This window comes from Hippopotamus amphibius, chromosome 1, assembly GCF_030028045.1.
Source record: "Hippopotamus amphibius kiboko isolate mHipAmp2 chromosome 1, mHipAmp2.hap2, whole genome shotgun sequence".
NCBI lineage: Eukaryota > Metazoa > Chordata > Mammalia > Artiodactyla > Hippopotamidae > Hippopotamus > Hippopotamus amphibius.
The window spans coordinates 112,425,874-112,443,884 of record NC_080186.1 but is presented as its reverse complement, the minus strand read 5'-3'; the positions used below and the strand labels follow the sequence as shown (position 1 = coordinate 112,443,884).

General features: G+C 39.9%; 1 protein-coding gene across 2 annotated transcripts in view; it reads left to right on the top strand.

Annotated features, from left to right (window-relative positions):
* The first annotated feature begins 13,700 nt into the window (after positions 1-13,700).
* CHD1L (chromodomain helicase DNA binding protein 1 like) overlaps positions 13,701-18,011 on the top strand; it is a 53,029-nt gene continuing 48,718 nt past the window's right edge. Inside the window, exon 1 of one of the 2 annotated variants that reach the window (XM_057721514.1) lies at positions 13,701-13,888. In XM_057721514.1, the coding sequence (XP_057577497.1) occupies positions 13,756-13,888 (133 nt within the window). In that variant the 5' untranslated portion in view covers positions 13,701-13,755. Of the gene's footprint in view, positions 13,889-14,114; positions 14,206-18,011 lie in introns of those variants that run through there. The other variant, XM_057721522.1, reaches the window with a different exon arrangement.

Below are 18,011 nucleotides of genomic sequence, written 5' to 3'. Positions count from 1 at the left end.
AGCTTTATTTTTTTTAATTGTTAAATTATTTATTTATTGGGCTTCCCTGGTGTGCAGTGGTTAAGAATCCACCTGCCAATGCAGGGGACACGGGTTCGGTCCCTGAGCCAGGAAGATCCCACATGCCTCGGAGCAACTAAGCCCATGTGCCACAACTAATGAAGCCCATACGCCTAGAGCCCATGCCCTGCAGCAAGAGAAGCCACCACAATGAGAAGCCTGCACACCACAATGAAGAGTAGCCCCCACTCTCCACAGCTAGAGAAAGCCTGCATGCAGCAATGAAGACCCAACACAGGCAGTAAATAAATAAATAAATTTATTTTTAAAAATATAGTTATTTTGGCTGTGCTGAATCTTTGTTGTGGCACATGGGCTCTTCATTGTGGTATGAGGGCTCTAGAGTGTGCGAGCTCAGTAGTTACAGTGCATGGGCTTAGTTGCAGTATGTGAGATCTTAGTTCCCTGACCAGGGATCCAATCTGGGCCTGCTGTATTGCGAGCACAGAGTCTTAACCACTGGACAACCGGGGAAGTCCCTATAACAGCTTTATCTGTAATTGCCAAAACTTGGAAGCAACTTGGATGTCTTTCAGTAGGCAAATGGATAAATAAACTGTGGTACATCTGGACAGCGGAATATTATTCAGTGTTAAGAAGAAATGAACTACCAAGCCATAAAAGACATGGAGGAAACAAATGCATCTTACTAAGCGAAAGAAACTAAAATGAAAAGGCTACTGTGATGGTTAATTTTATGTGTCAAGTTGATTGGGCTAAGATATGCCCAGATAGCTGGTAAAACATTATTTCTGAGTGTGTCTGTGAGGGTGTTTATAGACGAGATTAGCATTTGAATTGGCAGACTGAGTAAAGAAGATAACCCCTTACCCATGTGGGTGGACATTATCCAATCCATTGAGGTCCTGAATAAAACAAAAAGTGAAGGTAGGACAAATTTGCTCTCTACTTGAGCTAAGACATCCATCTTCTCTTGACCTCACACATGGGCACTCCTGATTCTTGGGCTTTTGGATTGGACTCTGGCTTAAACCATTGGCTTCCCTGATTCTCAGGCTTTCAAGTTTGTATTGGAACTACACCACTGGCTTTCCTGTGCTCCAGCTTGCATATGGTAGATCATGGAATTTCTCAGATGCCATAATCAGTGAATCAATCCCTCAAAATAAGTCTCTTACTATCTCTCTACCTATCCTATTGGTTCTGTTTCTCTGGAGAACTCTGACTAATACAGATACATATATGATTCTGACTTTATAACATTCTGGGAAAGGCAAAACTATGAAGATAGTAAAATGATTAGTTTTTGCCAGGGGTTTGAGGGGAGGGAGGGATGAATAGGTGAAGCACAGAGGATTTTTAGTGCAATGAAAATACTCTGTATAATACTATAATGAAGCGGGGAGGGTTGGGGGGGAATGAATTGGGAGATTGGGATTGCCATATACATATTATTAATAAGAAAAAAATACCAAATTGTACACTCTAAATATATGCAGTTTTTTGTATGTTAACCGTATCTCAGTAAAAGGTCTTTAAAAAAAAAAAGAAAAAAAAAATACTACAGCGGTGGATTTATGTTATTAATTATATTTGTTCAAGCCCATAGAATATACAACACCTAGAGTAAGCCCTAATGCAAACTGTCGACTTTGGATGATAATGATGTGTCAATGTAGGTTCTTTGATTGTAACAAATGTATCATTCTAGTTGGTGATGCTGATGATGGCGTAGGCTATGCCTGTGTGGGGGCTGGGAGTATATGGAAAGTCTCTGTACCGCCTGTCAGTTTAACTGTGAAGCTGAAACTGCCCTTAAAAAAAAGTCTAAAAAAAATGGAATCAAAGAAAGTTTTTCAATAATTCTCTGTTAAAAAAAAATGAGGTGGAAGACTAGCTGTACTAAGGTACAATTGTGTTGTGTTGGTGTAAGAATAGTCAAATAGATGAATAGGACACCATAGAAAGTCCAGAAACTGGTCCATGCACACAAAGACATTTGATTTATGATGAAGCTGTCATTGCAAAGCAGTTGGGAAAATAGCTTATCAATAAATGGTATGGAAAAAACCCCACAAAACTTGATTCTTATTTAGTATTCTACAAACTATTAATTCCAATTTATAGACATAAATGTATTAGAAATTCTAGATGGTGTAATAATATAAGAAAAAGAAATGGGACTTCCCTGGTGGTCCAGTGGTTGGGGCTTTGTGCTCCCAGTGCAGGGGCCCTGGGTTCAATCCCTGGTCAAGGAACTGGATCCCTCATGCTGCAACTAAAGATCCTGCATGCCTCAATGAAGATCATGCATGCCACAATGGAAGATCCCACATGCCACAACTAAAAAGATGCCATATGCCACAAAAAGGATCCCATGTGCTGCAGCTGAGACCCAGCAAAGCCAAATAAATAAATAAATGAATAAATAAGTAAATATTTAAAAGAAAAAGAAAAAGAAAAGGCAATGAGAGGTATTTAAACTGGAAAGGAAGAAATGTCCCTACTTGCAGAGAACACATTTGTCCATGTAGAGGATTCCAAGGAATCTACACAAAAAGCTTCTAGATCTTACAAGTGATTAGCAAGGTCACAGTATAAAGAAGGTCAGCATACAAAAGTCAATTTGCATTTCTACATATTTGTAATAAATGATGGGAATCCAAAAGTTAAAAACAGTACCAATAGCTCTTCAAAAATGAAACACTAGGTATAACTATAATAGGATATGCATGATCTTTATTTTGAAAATCAAAAAATGTTGATGAAATAAAGCAGAGAAGACCTAAATAAATAGCGAGACCTACCTTTTCACTGATTGAAAAATTCAATATAGTTAAGATGTCAATTCTCCCTAAACTGATGTAAAGATTTAATGTAATCCCTATGAAAATCTCAGCAGAATTCTTTGCAAATATAGAAAAGGTAATTCTAAATTCTTATGGAAATGTGAAGAAACTAAAGTATCTAAAATGATTTTGAAAAACAAAAACACAGTTGGAAGACTCACGTTACACATTAAGATATATCATAAAGCTACAGTAAAGAAGACAGTGGTATTGGTGAAAGGACAGATACATAGATCAGTGGTACAGAATAGCCTCCAGAAATAGACCTTCATAAATTCAGTCTATTGATTTTTAATGAAGAAACAGAGGCAATTCAATGGAGAAAGGACAGTATTTTGCTGGAAAAATTAGGCATCTAGATGCAAAAAAAAAGTGAACTTTGACCTATATCTCACACTACATAGAAAATGAATTTAAAATGGATAATAGACCTAAGTGTGAGATGTAAAACTATAAAACTCTTAGAAGAAATTATAGGAGAAAACCTTCATGACTTTGGGTAAGGCAAAAATTTCTTGGACACAAAACCGAAAGCATAATCCATAGAAGAACAAATTGATAAATTAGACTTTGTTAAAACTTAAAACTTTTTCTCTTCAAAAGACATTAAGAAAATGAAAAGACAAGCCATGGACTGGGAGAAAATTTACTAATCATGCATATGACAAAGAACATTCACCTAAAATATATAAAGAACTCTTAAAACTTGAAAAAAAATACAGTTTTTAAAAAGTGGGCAAAAGATTTGAACAGACACTTCACCAGAGGAGATATATAGATGGCAAAAAACACACGATGAACCCATTAGTCATTACATAAATGAAAATTAAAACCAAATGGGAAACTCTTGCACACCTATTATAATGGCTAAAATAAAAAATAATGGCAATACCCAGTGCAGGTGAGGATTTGTAGCAACTGGAACTCTCCTATATAGCTTGTGAGAATGCAAAATGGAATAATTATTCTGGAAAACATTTTGATAGATTCTAATAAAGTTAAACAAACATTCACAATGTAACCCAGCAATCCTACTAATACGTTTTTAGTCTAGAGAAATGAAAACATATGTCCACACAAAATTTGTAAACAAAGGTTCATAGCTATTTAGAACTGTCAAAAACTGAAAACAATCCCAAATGGCCTTCAACAGATGAATAAACACTGTGGTGTATTCATACAATGGAGTGCTACTCATCAGGAAAAAGGAATAAGCTATTAATACACAAACAGCATGGATGAATCGGAAATGCATTATGCTAAGTGGAAGAAGCTGGTCTCAAAATGTAACATAATATATATTTCCATTTATGTGACATTCAGGAAAAGATAAAACTGTAGTAGTGGTGAACAGATCGATGGTTTCTGGGGTTTAGGGGGTGGGTTGAGAGACTGATTAAAGAGTGTTAGAACTGTTCTTTATCCTGCTTGTGGTGGTGATTATAAGAATCTCTACATTATTAAAACTTATAAAACAAAAAACCAAAAAAAATAAAGAGTGAATTTTCTGTGTGTAAACTTTAGAATAATTAATAGACAAATAAGATATATTAGAGGTTGGACTCATCATCTTGGGTCAAAGTGAAAGGCTACATAGCCTACAATTTTATGGCTGGTAGTGCAATAAAATAAGATACTTGCTACTTATCCTCCCTGGCCGCATATATGCCAGTATATTTTAATGGTTATCTATGGTCCTATTAGGCATAACTGACTAATTCTTACTGTGAAGACACATTTATTTTATCTTTTAAACCATTTACCAAAGGTCACAGTAACATGCAGTAACATTTTTTATAAATGGAAATTTAAAAAATCTAGAAGGATCAACTGAATAACTATTTGTACTACAAAGGCAGTTTAATAAAGGGGCAGAATATAAGATCAACATATACAAATTGATTTTTTTCCTATATACCAATTGGAAAAAGTAAGAGAATAAAAGATCCCATTAATAATACCAGGAAAAGGGCTTCCCTGGTACTACAATGGTTAAGAATCCACCTGCCAATGCAGGGGACACGGGTTCGAGCCCTGGTCCAAGAAGATCCCACATGCTGCAGAGCAGCTACACCCGTGCACCACAACTACTGAGCCCACGTGCTGCAACTACTGAACCCCATGCGCCTAGAGCCCATGCTCTGCAACAAGAGAAGCCTGTGCACCACAACAAAGAGTAGCCCCTGCTCGCTGCAACTAGAGAAAGCCCACACGCAGTATGAGACCCTACACAGCCAATAAATAAAAATAAAATAAATTTATATTAAAAAAATAGCAGTAAATACTAAACATTTCACTAGAATAAACAAAAAAGTAATATGCAAGACCTATTTGAAGAAAACAATGACACCTGACTAAAAGACACAAAATATGACTTGAATAAATATCTTGTTGCCAGATGAGGAATCTTAGTATCGTACAAATTATTAAGTTTGCCAGTCTCCCAACATTAATTGGTAATGTCAAGGCAATCCAGTCAAAATTTCAGGTGAATTTTTTATGGACCTTGATGAGTTGATTCTCAGATTTATATTGAATACCAGAAAAGAAAATGTGTGAAAAAATTAAAAGAAAGACAAAAATTGAAAAGAAATATTTAAAAACAAACTAACAGTATAATGATTGAAACAGTGTGGTATAGTTGTGTAAAAAAATAGCCTCATGTATATAAAGGAATTTAGTTTGCAAGAAAGACACTATTTTTAATTATTGTTAATGGATGAATTATCAGTAAATAGTGTTTGTTATCTATTTGGGGAAAAAGTTAAAGTTAGGTCCTAACTTTGCATTGTATCAAATTCCAGAGATAGATATAAAAAACAAAACTAGAGAACTACTAGGAGAAAATTTAAGAAAATATTTGTATAATCTGGGAGAAAAGGAAGCATTTATGAGACAAAAATCCAAGAACAGGGATGGAAAAGTCTTACACATACAAATTCAAAACCTGTATATAAATAATACTAAATAAAGAATTCAACAAAAGACTAAAATTCAAAATACGTGAAGAGCTTCACACAATTATTAAAAAAAGACAAGTAAGACAATAGAAAAATAAGCAAAGGATATGAACAGCCCACTGCAATAGAAGGAAGAAAAATGGCCAATTAGTTTATAAAATGATTTTCAATCAGACATGCAACCAAAGAAATTTTAGGTAATAAGATATCTGTTTTCCCCATCAGATTGGAAAACAAAACAAAAGAAAAAGATTGGTCATATTCGGAATTGGAGAAGTGATGGAAGTTGGCATGCTCATCTACTGTGGGTGGAAGATAAATTGATTAAGCCTTCACATGGAACAGTATTATCAACATTGTGAGTTTCTTTTACCACCAATTCCCCTTCCAGGATTTCCTACAGAAATAGTTGCACATGTGTATCAACAAAAATGTACTGTAGCATTGTTTGGGGGTATAGCTTAGGTGCTGGAGCCGGACTATGTGGACTCTACCACTAACTACTTTTATGACCTTAAGCAACTTAATATTTTTGTGGCTCAGTTTTCTCATCTGTAAAATGAGGAATAGGATACCTACCCTGTAGCACTGTTGTGAGGAACAAAGAAAATAATACATGTAAAGTGATCAGCACATGGTCTGGCACATCAAGTTCAAATATCAGGTGGCATTGATAGTGAAAAATTTGAAATAACCTCATAAAATGTTCATCAAGATGGACAAGGACTCTATTACGGGACACCGACCATACTATGGACAATACAGCGGTCTCCAACCTTTTTGGTACCAGGGACTGGTTTCGTGGAAGACAATTTTTCCACGGACTGGGGCGGGGGGATGGTTCAGGTCGTAATGCGTGCAAAGGGGAGCAGTGGGGAGCTGCAGATGAAGCTTCACTGGCTTGCCTGCTGCTCACCTCCTGCTGTGTGGTCAGGTTCCTAACAGGCTGCAGACAGTTACTGGTCTGGGGCTGGGGGATTGGGGACCCCTGGACAAATATATATTATATGACATATATTAATATAATATATTAATATAATATATTAGTGTTTAGTTCCTTGTAAAAAATTATTTCATTTAAGTTTCACAAAACCATTATAGGGTAGCTATTTTATCTTTGTTATAAATTAATATAACATAATATATATTATATTAATATAATGCATTATATATAAATACATATTATATATATATTTTTAAGTATATTTCTAAAAATCTATTTTGAATGAGATGAATTTATTGTACTGACAGGGAAAGGTTAGGAAAGATTTTAACCAGCACAGCCCCTATTTGGTTTCTACAGCTCTCATGGCAAAGGGTAGGAACAATCTGGGCAAGCAAACTTAAAGCTTTAGCTCATATAGATAGAGTACATCACATCCACTTGCATTCCACTGACCAAAGCAAATCGTATGCACTGTGCCTATGGGGAGGCACTGAAGTCATATTAGCTAAGGGCATGGAGGTACAACCATCTCATAGGGGAAAAAGTGAATATTTGGGAACAGTAATACAATCTACCAAAGCTGGCTATCCATGACCCCACAAGCCCACCATTGAGTAGATACCCCACACTCTGTGTGTGTTTCCTATTTACCTTCAGAACCTGTATCTGTGGGCCACACATATGAGAAAAACACTGTGGAGCATTTGCCTGTGGATTCCCTGAGCAACTGAGGTTACAATGGGACTTCAACAATGAGAGAGAACTCCTGACTGCTTGTGTCTCCACTGGTAAGATGTAGATCCTTAGGTGATTACCAGGCTCATTCCCAACTTAGGTTTTTTGTTCCTTCACAATATCCTGGACATTCAAATTTGTGTTTAGTTCCTTGTAAGCAATTATTTCATTTAATTTTCACAACACCATTATAGGGTAGCTATTTTATCTTTGTTGTAAATTATTGTGTATCATAGGCCTTCCAGAAGTACTCTTATTGTTAAAAACTCTTTAATCATGAATATGAGTTGTGCATGCCAGTTTTGAGCAGTTTGGGGGGTGGCGGGTTGGAGGTAGGAGAACTCCCTTACCTCGGTGTTATAACAGTGTCTCAGGAATACATACTTGCGACAGGTGTGCTCATTTTTCAAATCTAAGACCCAGCTTTGTGGGGTTATGGTATGAGATGGCTTTGGGCTCTTGTCAACCACAGCAGAGAGGGGTTCTTAAGATTGTAGCTTCTGGTAGCAAGTTCACATTGTCTGAAATTATCTCAAGGTAGGCTGAGTCATGAGAAACATTTGGCTTCATGATTTTATTACTGATCGAGGCGTCCTGTTCCTTCTGTGGAAACATGTCGCAAAAGTTAAATTCCAGAGTTGGAAAACTCTCAAGATTTTGGGGATTAGCTAGGTGGATGGCATAAATGTTATGCTGCTGGGTGGAGAACAGAAAGAGTGAAATTACATGTGACTATTTGATGGCAAGGCATGGTAGTCAAAAGGCATTTAATTAAAAAGGAAAAACACAGTCAACAAAAGAGCTGTGGGCAAACTTTGGTGCATGGCTCAAGTTCACAAACTCTGGACTTTGTCCTCAAAGATTTACTTGATTGTATTCCAGTGTTATTATGCCCTTACCTCTGCTGACAAAGGCTAGTAGCAATTTTCTGAAGTGACTGGGCAAGAGTCCTGTAAAGCAGACTTACTTTGTTGGCATACTAAAGTGTGAACTGTCTGTTTCTTCCTGGCTCTCCGGATTTTAAGTTTATTATGTGTTATTTGATGCCAAAGATGTATAATTACATCAAAAGTCAAAATGCAGTATTTCCTTTCTTGGGAGAAAGAAAACCCAGTCTCATTCATCCTACTGCAGTGATTCTCTATCCTACGTCACTGACCTAATCCTAGCCTGAGCCCGAAGGTCTAAGTTCATGTACTCAAGAAGAAGTCTGTGCAAACTTTCACCCATGGTCACACTTTTACTCACGCTCCATATCTGCCTCACTAGATGCTGCCAGCTAGTGTCCTCCTATGACCCCACAGGGCAGGGACAAAATGGACAGCAAACAACTTGTTCGCTAACCTGTGCTCGATCATGCATGTTTTGGTAAGGGTGGCATAGACCAAAGCTCATCACTGATGTCATTTGGATGCCATTAGTCTTATCGGGTTGCTGTTGCCAGAGAGTATACCTTCTCCCTGGTGTAATAAAGCAATTAATATGAACACCATGCTTATATAACCTGAGCAATGAATGAAACAGGACTTGGGTTTATACTTTATTCTGGAAGTTAACACTGACTCATTAGAAAACATTGGACAAGTTGCCTAAACTCTCTGTGCCTTAGTTGGCCCATTTGTGAAATATCCTCTCTGTACTACAAGGTTATAATAATCATAGGTCCTGGATTTCAGAACTGTTCTACAGGTACCTCATTCAAACATTCAGCAATACTTATGCACCCTGGCAGTCTTCTAGGCACAGTTGAATTTTCAACATATCTAAAAGTGAAATAATTATCTTCTCTTCCTCAAATCAGCTTTTATCTCCTCATTCTCTGTCTCAAGTGGTGGCAGTTAACATATATCCGGTTGCCTGAGGCAGAATCCCCTGGGAGTCAATCTCAGTGTTTCTCTTTCCCTCAGCCCCACATTGCTCCTCTCAAGTGTACCCTCACCAGTTTAAAAAGTCTATTACTCCCTTGCCTAACCCTGCCTCAGTGTCTTTGCCCTCATGGTCTGTCTGCCTTGAACATGCTCCTTCCTGATCTCACATAGCTGGCTTCTCATCATTCAGATCTTGGCTCAAATGTCATCTTGTTAGTGACATGTTCTTCAACCCATCCCATACAGAGTTGCTCCCCAGCCCTGCTCTTAATCTCATTACCTATTTTCAAACATCTTATTAGCAGTAATACTATCTGATAACTCACCTGTAACCTCTCGCCACAGACCCCCCCCCCCCCGCTCCCGCCCATTTTGTCTGTTTCCAACACAGAATCTAAGCTCTGTACGCGCAGGGGTGTTTCCTGCCTTGTTCACCTCCATTCCAGACACTGGGGATGTGGCTAGCATAACCACTCTTTATTGTATTCATCTAGCAAAAGTTCAACCTGGTAAAATCCAGTTCTCTAACTATTCCTCACTTGCACCAACACACACTACGCTGACTGGTCTCACGACCATAAACCTCGTGTCCTTCGCTGCTGTTTGGCATATTTCTCCAGTCAATTAACGCTCTCAGTTTCCCAGACAACTATTTCACACCTTTCCTTCCTCAAACCTCTAAGTCCCGCTCCTGCTCCTCCAGCTCATCTGATGACTTTGTTTCTTTCTTCACTTAAACAACAGAAATGGAAGAAATCTTCCTCATGCTCTCACCACCATGTCCGTGCATACACTGTGCCTCTGTATGTTCTAGTGCACGGACTGTCCACGCTCCTAACTAGATGTGCACTGGGTCCCACCTCCTCTCACTCAAGGACATCACTTCCGCAGCATCAGTTTTTCTCTCGACTGTTTTCCCCTGAGCTTTCAACATGCTCTAATATCACCCATCGGACAAAGCAACCCTCCTCTTGACCCTATTCCGCCTTTCAGTTTTCGCTCCCAGTTTTCTGCTCCCTTTTACAGCAAAACTCATTGGAAGAGGCATGAGACATTTTGTCTTCACTTTCTTTTCTCCTGTTCCCTTTTTAAAACCCACTTCAATATACAGAAATCATTCTTGTCAAGGTCATGAATGGCCACTCTATTGCCCAATCTAGTGGTTATTTCTCTATCCTACCTTTGATGAGGAAACTCTGGAGTTCATACACAGCTAGAAAATAGCTTTATGCCTGCTCTGCTTTTGTAAATCCTGCTTGCGGCACTAGAGTGTGGACAAAATACTTTAACAATCAACTGGAACCTAAAAGATTATCAGATAAGTATGGAATGTTCTGTTCCTGCCCCTGCTCTTCTTGTTTGAAAACACTTTGCATGTAACGCCCAGCAACGCCTGTGCTCTGTAATCACCTGCAACCTATGGAAACTGCGTAGCCAATCAATTAATGCCAACTGTAGCCAATCAACTAATGCCAACTGTAGCTATGTGTCTTAACATATATAAGGAGAGAATTCACCTGGAGCGGGGCCCAGAATTTTGGCACGTTAGCTTGTCTGGGTCCGCTGGCTCAATAAACCTGAGTTCTCTAACCCTCCGAGTGTGGTGCTTGGTTTCTTGTGGGATCGATTTCTGCAACACCTTTAGTCCATCTCTTAGCTGCATTTGACACAGTCACTCACTTCTTAATACTCTTTTGGCTCAGGGACACCATGTTCTTAGTTCTCATACTGCGTCACAGACTATTCTTAGTCTCTTCTGCTGGTTCCGCCTCATCTTCTTAACTTTTAAATATTAGTTGTCCAAGGCTTAGTCTCTTTTATAGTTTCAGTCATCTCTTAGGGGGCCCATTTAGTATCAACGCTTAAAGTCTATCCTAAAATGAGGACTCCCATATTTATGTAATCAGTTCCAATCTCTCCCCTGAATATCAGGCTAATCTGATTATCTATTCAAAATCCATATTTGAATATCTACTAACAATTTTATGCTACTCTGTCCAAAAATGAATTCTTCATTTTCCTCAAGCCTCCTCATTCTCAGTCTTCTCCCTTCCACGAGTGGAAACTCCATTCTATCATTTCTTGGGCCAAATCCCTGAAATCACCCTTTCTCCTCTTCTTCTCTGGCACACAATCTCAGTGTGTATTTTATAGGCTCTGCTTTTTCAATATATCTAGTATCTCACCAATTCTCAACACTCCACTGCCACCACACTGACCCAACAGCTATCATCTCTTGCCCAGACTCCTGCAAGAGTCTCCTAACTGGTCTGCCTGCTTCCACTCTGCCCTCTTCTGTAGACTTTTCATACAGCATTCAGAGTAAAACTTGTAGGCGTCATCTCACTAGCTGACTTGGAGTCTCTCAGTTACCTTTATACAGTTGCCTAGCTGTATTTTAGTTATTAAAAAAAATTTAATAGCTATTGCTAGATCACTTTATTTTTTTATAATTTTATTTGTTTATTTATTTATTTATTGGCTGCATTGGGTCTTCATTGCTGCATGTGGGCTTTCTGTAGTTGTAGAGAGTGGGGGCTACTCTTCATTGTGGTGCGTGGGGTTCTTATTGCGGTGGCTTTTCTTGTTGCAGAGCATGGGCTCTAGGTGTGTGGGCTTAGTAGTTGTGGCTCGCAGGCTCTAGAGTGCAGGTTCAGTAGTTGTGGCCCATGGGCTTAATTTCTCTGTGGCATGTGGGATCTTCCTGCACCAGGGCTCAAACCCGTGTCCCCTGCATTGGCAAGGCAGATTCCTAATCACTGCGCCACCAGGGAAGCCCACCTAGCTGTATTTTAGATGCCAGACTCAATATACCAAAGGAACACTTAGCTTACAGCTAGTATCCTATCTCTGGTATTACACAAAATCAAATATACTTTAAGTTAAAAATAATAAACACCCTTTTGTTTGAGCTGCAGATGGTTGATATTGCTGCTGTAGTGGATGTCTACCCACAGAGCCTAGACAGGAAGAAATAAGTCAAACACAGAGACCAGGATGCGAAAACCATTCAGGAGCAGCCCCATAGGACAGAAGCCCCTCCAGAGAAGCCCGCAAAGGATACAAGTGTTTCTTAAGGTTTTAGGAAAATACCCAAGTAGGAAATCAATGTAGCCCCATTAAGTGACGCTGTTTTTCTTTCACCTTAACATTGATCACTACCTGATTTTATTTGCTTATTACTTGTCTTCTCCTTTTAAAATATAAGCTTAATTCAACATATAAACTTAATATAGTTTACTTAAATGTTCCACAGATGAGTTAAGTGACCTCTATCTCCAGTACCAAAAGAGTGCTTGGCACATGTTAGATGTTCAATCAGTATTTACAGAATGACTCAAGACAAAAAATTATCTTCACAAAGAGTGCTTTGTTTAATTTTTTATGAATAAACCAACCTGAAGCCATCGCTTTTGTAGCTAATTTCCCCCTTTTATTTAGAGGGGGTGAAGTTGTGGGGAATGCAACTTTTAAAAATCTGTGTATACTGAAGGTTGGAAGCACCAAGATTAACCTAAAGGGGAATTCCGTATTCTTATGACATTACCCAGAGAATAGAAAGGTTCCTGTTCCAGCTTTTGTCAATTGCCATTCCAAATCACAGTTTCCTCAACTGTAGTTTAGGGACAATTATCGTACTTATTTATAGGGTTATTGGGAGGGTTAAATGAGAAAATCATGTAAAGCTCTTAGGGCAGCAACTCTAACTGCATCAACAAATGCAGCTACTTGGTTGTTATAATATTTGTATTAGCGGTACACTACTAATCGTAAATTACTACATCTTAAATCCACTCAAGGCTGATGTTGAGTCATAGTGACCCCTGATCTAACACATTGCCTCAATTTGCTCCCCGTAATTTATTTGAGAAATTCATTGCGGCAATGACATCCTTCATGATTTTAATTTTCTACCATTGAGAGGTTCCAGTCTACATACAACAGGGAGTAAGTAAGACGATTTCAGGGCCCAAACCAATTTATTACTCGTGAAAACTGAACTTTACAATCTTGCTGTGAATCGCTGAGGGGCAGAGACTATGTCTTACTGAATGCTATAATCCCAGGGCCCAGCAGAGCCATCTGGCGCCTGACAGCCAATGTTGATTACATAACAGGCGAGTGACGAGCGTTTCAGGTCTTCAGTCTCCTAGAGCGGGCAGAAGCACAGCCAGGAGGCACAGGTGCGAGACTCACGCGGCCGCACGCGCACCGGCTGCAAGCACTCAACAGCGAGTGGGATACGTCCCAGCACCCTCCGCGCCAGCAACTCAGCGCGGGACGCGCCCTCTGGCGGCGGCGGCGCCCGGGCGTCGAGCCGCGAACGTTGGGAAGGAAGCGCGCGGGGCGGCGGGGGCGGAGCGTCGCCCGGCGGGATGGAGCGTGCGGGCGCCGCGGCGGGCGAGAGCAACATGCCTGGCTTCCTACTGGCTCTGCAGAGCGGGAGCCGAGCCGAGGCGGCGCGGGAGCGGGTGCGGGAGCAGGACCTGCGGCAGTGGGGCCTGACAGGTGAGTGGCCGCGGGCGAACTTCCGCCCACGCCGGCCGACTCGCTGGGACTCTCCTCGCCCGGGCCCGGCGCCCGGCGCCAGGAACGGTCCGGCGGCGCCTCGGGTGCACCGTCCTGTGGGGTTTTAACCTGCGGACAACAGGGCCTTCCCTTCCCGCCCCTGCGGCGGGGCAGGGCGGAGACGAACCCCGCCTGCGCAGCGCGCGGGGCCAGCGGACGCCGGAGAAATGGGATTCCCCGCGGAGAAGCGAGGCCCGCCCGCGGCCCCTGCCGCCCGGCCCTGGGGAGGGGGAGCTTGGTGAGGCCCCGTGCCAAAGGTTAGACCTTCCCCTCTGATGAAGAGGAGGACGTCCTGGCGCCCCAAGGGTGTGGGTTTAAAGTTTCTGTTCTGGTGGGTTTGGAGGCCTGCCTTGAGGAGTTTAATTGGTTGCTTCCGTGAAACTATCAGAACTCGTCTCAAACTTCACTTTTCTTCTTCGTTTACCGTGGGCGCGCAGTCCTTTGTAAATTCTCCACTGGTTAGTTCTCCCCCAACGCTGTAATTTGAAATATGCAGCTAAGCAAAATTCATCAGCTCATAACTGCATGTAACTGTCTATTTTATTTATACTAGCCCTTCCCTAGAAACTTCTAAACGCGAAACTTGCATCCCCCTGAGGTCTGCAGGCAGGGAGGCGGACCGCATCTCTGGATGGAGAGCAAAGGATGGAGAGATGCAGATCCTATTTTCCGATTTCCCGGCCTGCGCTTGAGTCACCCCCTAACCGCTCCCACCCTCGTTTTATTTATAAAATGTTGAACACACTGCCGTGCCTTAACTGTCTTAATCTTGATTCAGTAATAATCAATGATTTAGTCGTAAACTCATTATTTATTGAGTGTTGCTGAGAGTCACATACTACAAGATGTTAGGTATAGTGATGAGGATACAAATGTGGGCCCTGCTGTCCTAGAGTTTCTAGGAGACTATGGGGACTGTGAGTGCTTTCAAAAATATAAACAAGTATTTGTTGAACTGATACTGTGTGCTAAATACCACGGAAGCGTGAGGTTTTGTTGTGAATGAAGCAAAAGGGGCAGTTCTATGTCCAGCTTAGAAGAGGGATGGGAAGAGATGAATGGATAGGATACAGACATGAAAGAGAAAGATTTCTCCCTTCTTGAGGCTCTGAGTCTATGAGAATGGTATCTCTGTGACTTGTAAGGAGTGTGTATCCAACTTGAATATGAATTTATGGACTAATGCTTTTGTTTGGTGTAAAGGTTATATATTTATAAAGCCAAAGTTTATATGTGATTATATGTGTTTGCCTATTTCCTTGCCTGTGTTTTTGGGCATGATACTGTGTGTGAGAGAAGGCTAGTTCCGATATGCACATTGATACTGGACTGTCAGTAATACACCTGGAGAAATATACACATCGACCGGTGTTGCTACCATAATGAAATCGAGAATATAGATGAGAGCTTGCAGGTTTGTCTGGATGAATTAGAGTGAGTGAATGAAAAAGTAAATAGACAAATATGAAAGCTTGGTGGTGGGCCTGGATGAGTGGATAGTGGGGCGAAAGAAGAAAACGGGAATATAAGTACACTCAGAGGAATAACCATTTATTATTATAACTTGAAATTCCTATTTGTATTTGCCAGAATAAATTAATGTTCTGAGAAACTGTTCCTTGTGAGTTGATTCAAGATGCTTACTGATTTTTTTCCCTTCCAATTGACAGAAGTAGTACATGTTCTCTGTAAATCATTTAGAGTAATATTTTATGCATAAAAAACCCCATAATCCTATTACTGTTAACATGTTATTATCTATCCTGCCAGTCCTTGGTCTGTGCATGCATATGTGTGTATATAATTTCTTTTTTTCTTTCTTTTCCTGGGTGGAGCAGGGACTGAGGGAGAAGTGCAAAAATGGAGTTTCATGTACATACTTTTTGGAAACCATAATTTTTTTTCCTTATTACCATTTAGTCTTCTTCAGTGTCATATTGTAGGTACTGACTATTTCAGTGTATGGATGTGATGTAATTTAGCCAGCCACTCTATATAGGTATTTAGGTTCTTTTTTTGCTGTTTTAAATAATACTAATAAATATCCTCGTAACCAAATATTTATTATTGCTATGAATTTTTAAAAATTGAGATATAATTGACATATAACATTATATTAGTTTCAGTTGTATAACACAATGACTTGATATTTTTATATATTGCATAATGATCACCGCAGAAGGTCTAGTTAACACATTGCCATAGTTGCAAATTTTTCTTTTGGTGATGAGAACTTTTAAGATCTACTCTCTTAGCAACTTTCAAATAAGCAATACAGTATTTTTGTAGCAATGAAGTTTTAACTCCTCAAAGACAGCGTTTCTGGAACAAGAGTATGTAGAATTTTGCTCATTTTTCCACACTCACCAACACTGATATTTTCAAATTTGAGAAGTTAAAAATGTTGTTTTATTGTTTAATTTAATGTTTATTGTTTACTAATATTGATGGACACTTGGATATTTGCCATTCTTTTGTTCCTTGTCTGTTTATGCTCACTGCCTTTTTTTTTTTTTTTTTGGTTGCTTTGTATCTTTGTTGCTGTGTGCCGGCTTTCTCTAGTTGTTGTGAGTGGGGCTACTCTTTATTGCGGTGCACTGGCTTCTCATTGCTGTGGCTTCTCTTGCGGTTGCTCTATAGTAGAGCAATGGGCTCTGGGCTCGGGTGCTTCAGCGGTAGCAGCATGCGGGCACAGTAGTTTCAGCGCAAGGGCTTCGGTAGTTGTGGCGTGTGGGTTCCAGAGCGCAGGCTCAGTAGTTGTGGCACACAGGCTTAGTTGCTCCATGGCATGTGGGATCTTCCCGGACCAGGGATCCAACCTGTGTCCCCTGCATTGGCAGGCAGATTCTTAACCACTGCGCCACCAGGGAAGTCCCTCATTGCCCATTTTTTTTTTTTATAAATTTATTTATTTATTGGCTACGTTGGGTCCTCGCTGCTGCGTGCGGGCTTTCTCCAGTTGTGGAGAGCGGAGGCTACCCTTTGTTGGGGTGCACTGGCTTCTTATTGCAGTGGCCTCCCCTGCTGCGAAACATGGGCTCTAGGTGCGTGAGCTTCAGTAGATGTGGCACGTGGGCTCAATAGTTGTGGCTCTCGGGCTCTAGAGCACAGGCTCAGTAGTTGTGGCTCACGGGCTTCATCGCTCCTCAGCATGTGGGATCTTCCCAGTCCATGGATTGAACCCATGTCCCCTGCTCATTGACCATTTTTAAATTGAGGTTTGTCTTTGCTTTGTAGGCTGTTTCTTGTGTTGAAAATATTATAAGTATTTGTCACATGTAATGGGAATATGTTTTCTAGTTTGTTATTTGCATTTTGATTTCTTGTGTGTGTGTGTATGTATGTATTTCGGTGGTGAAGTTTAAGAATTCTTTGTAGTCGTACCTTTCAGCCTTTTACTATATGAATTTTGCCATTAGTATTCTGCTTAGAAGCAGCTTTGCTACTCTGAATTTATACATACTGGCCTAAATATTTTTCTTCTAGTAAAATTATGATTTCTTTATTTTATATTAAATTTTTAATTTCCTCACAAATTTATTAGGAAGGAACTTGACTCTAATTCTTTCCCCAAATATGGAACAAAATATCTACTTTTTGGAAATTGCTGACTTAAGTATTTTGTTCTGCAGTATTTTTCCTAGTGATTCAAAAACTTTCTTCCTCTTAATAGTGTCAGAGATACATCCCATTCATCTGGTGAACTTTAGAAACCCAAAATACATTGTATCATAAGGGTGTGTTAGGACTGCTTTTTTTTTGGAATATGTAGACCTATTCTTTTTTTTTTTTTAACAACACAACATTGTTTACTATGTGAATTTTTTTTACAATACAAACAAAAAAAATACAGAAATGCAATATATGAATACAGCTAAATGCAGAATAGTGACTTTTTTTTTCAAGAGGACATGATTCCCATTTCTAGTAAAATAAAGAGACTGCACATAGGTAGAAATAGGTTGGTCGTTAGCTTAACAATTTTGCCTAGAAATGATCTATAAATGCATTTTCCCCCCTGCTACTTACCATAAAGTGTAAAAAGGGAATTAAAGGAAAGTTT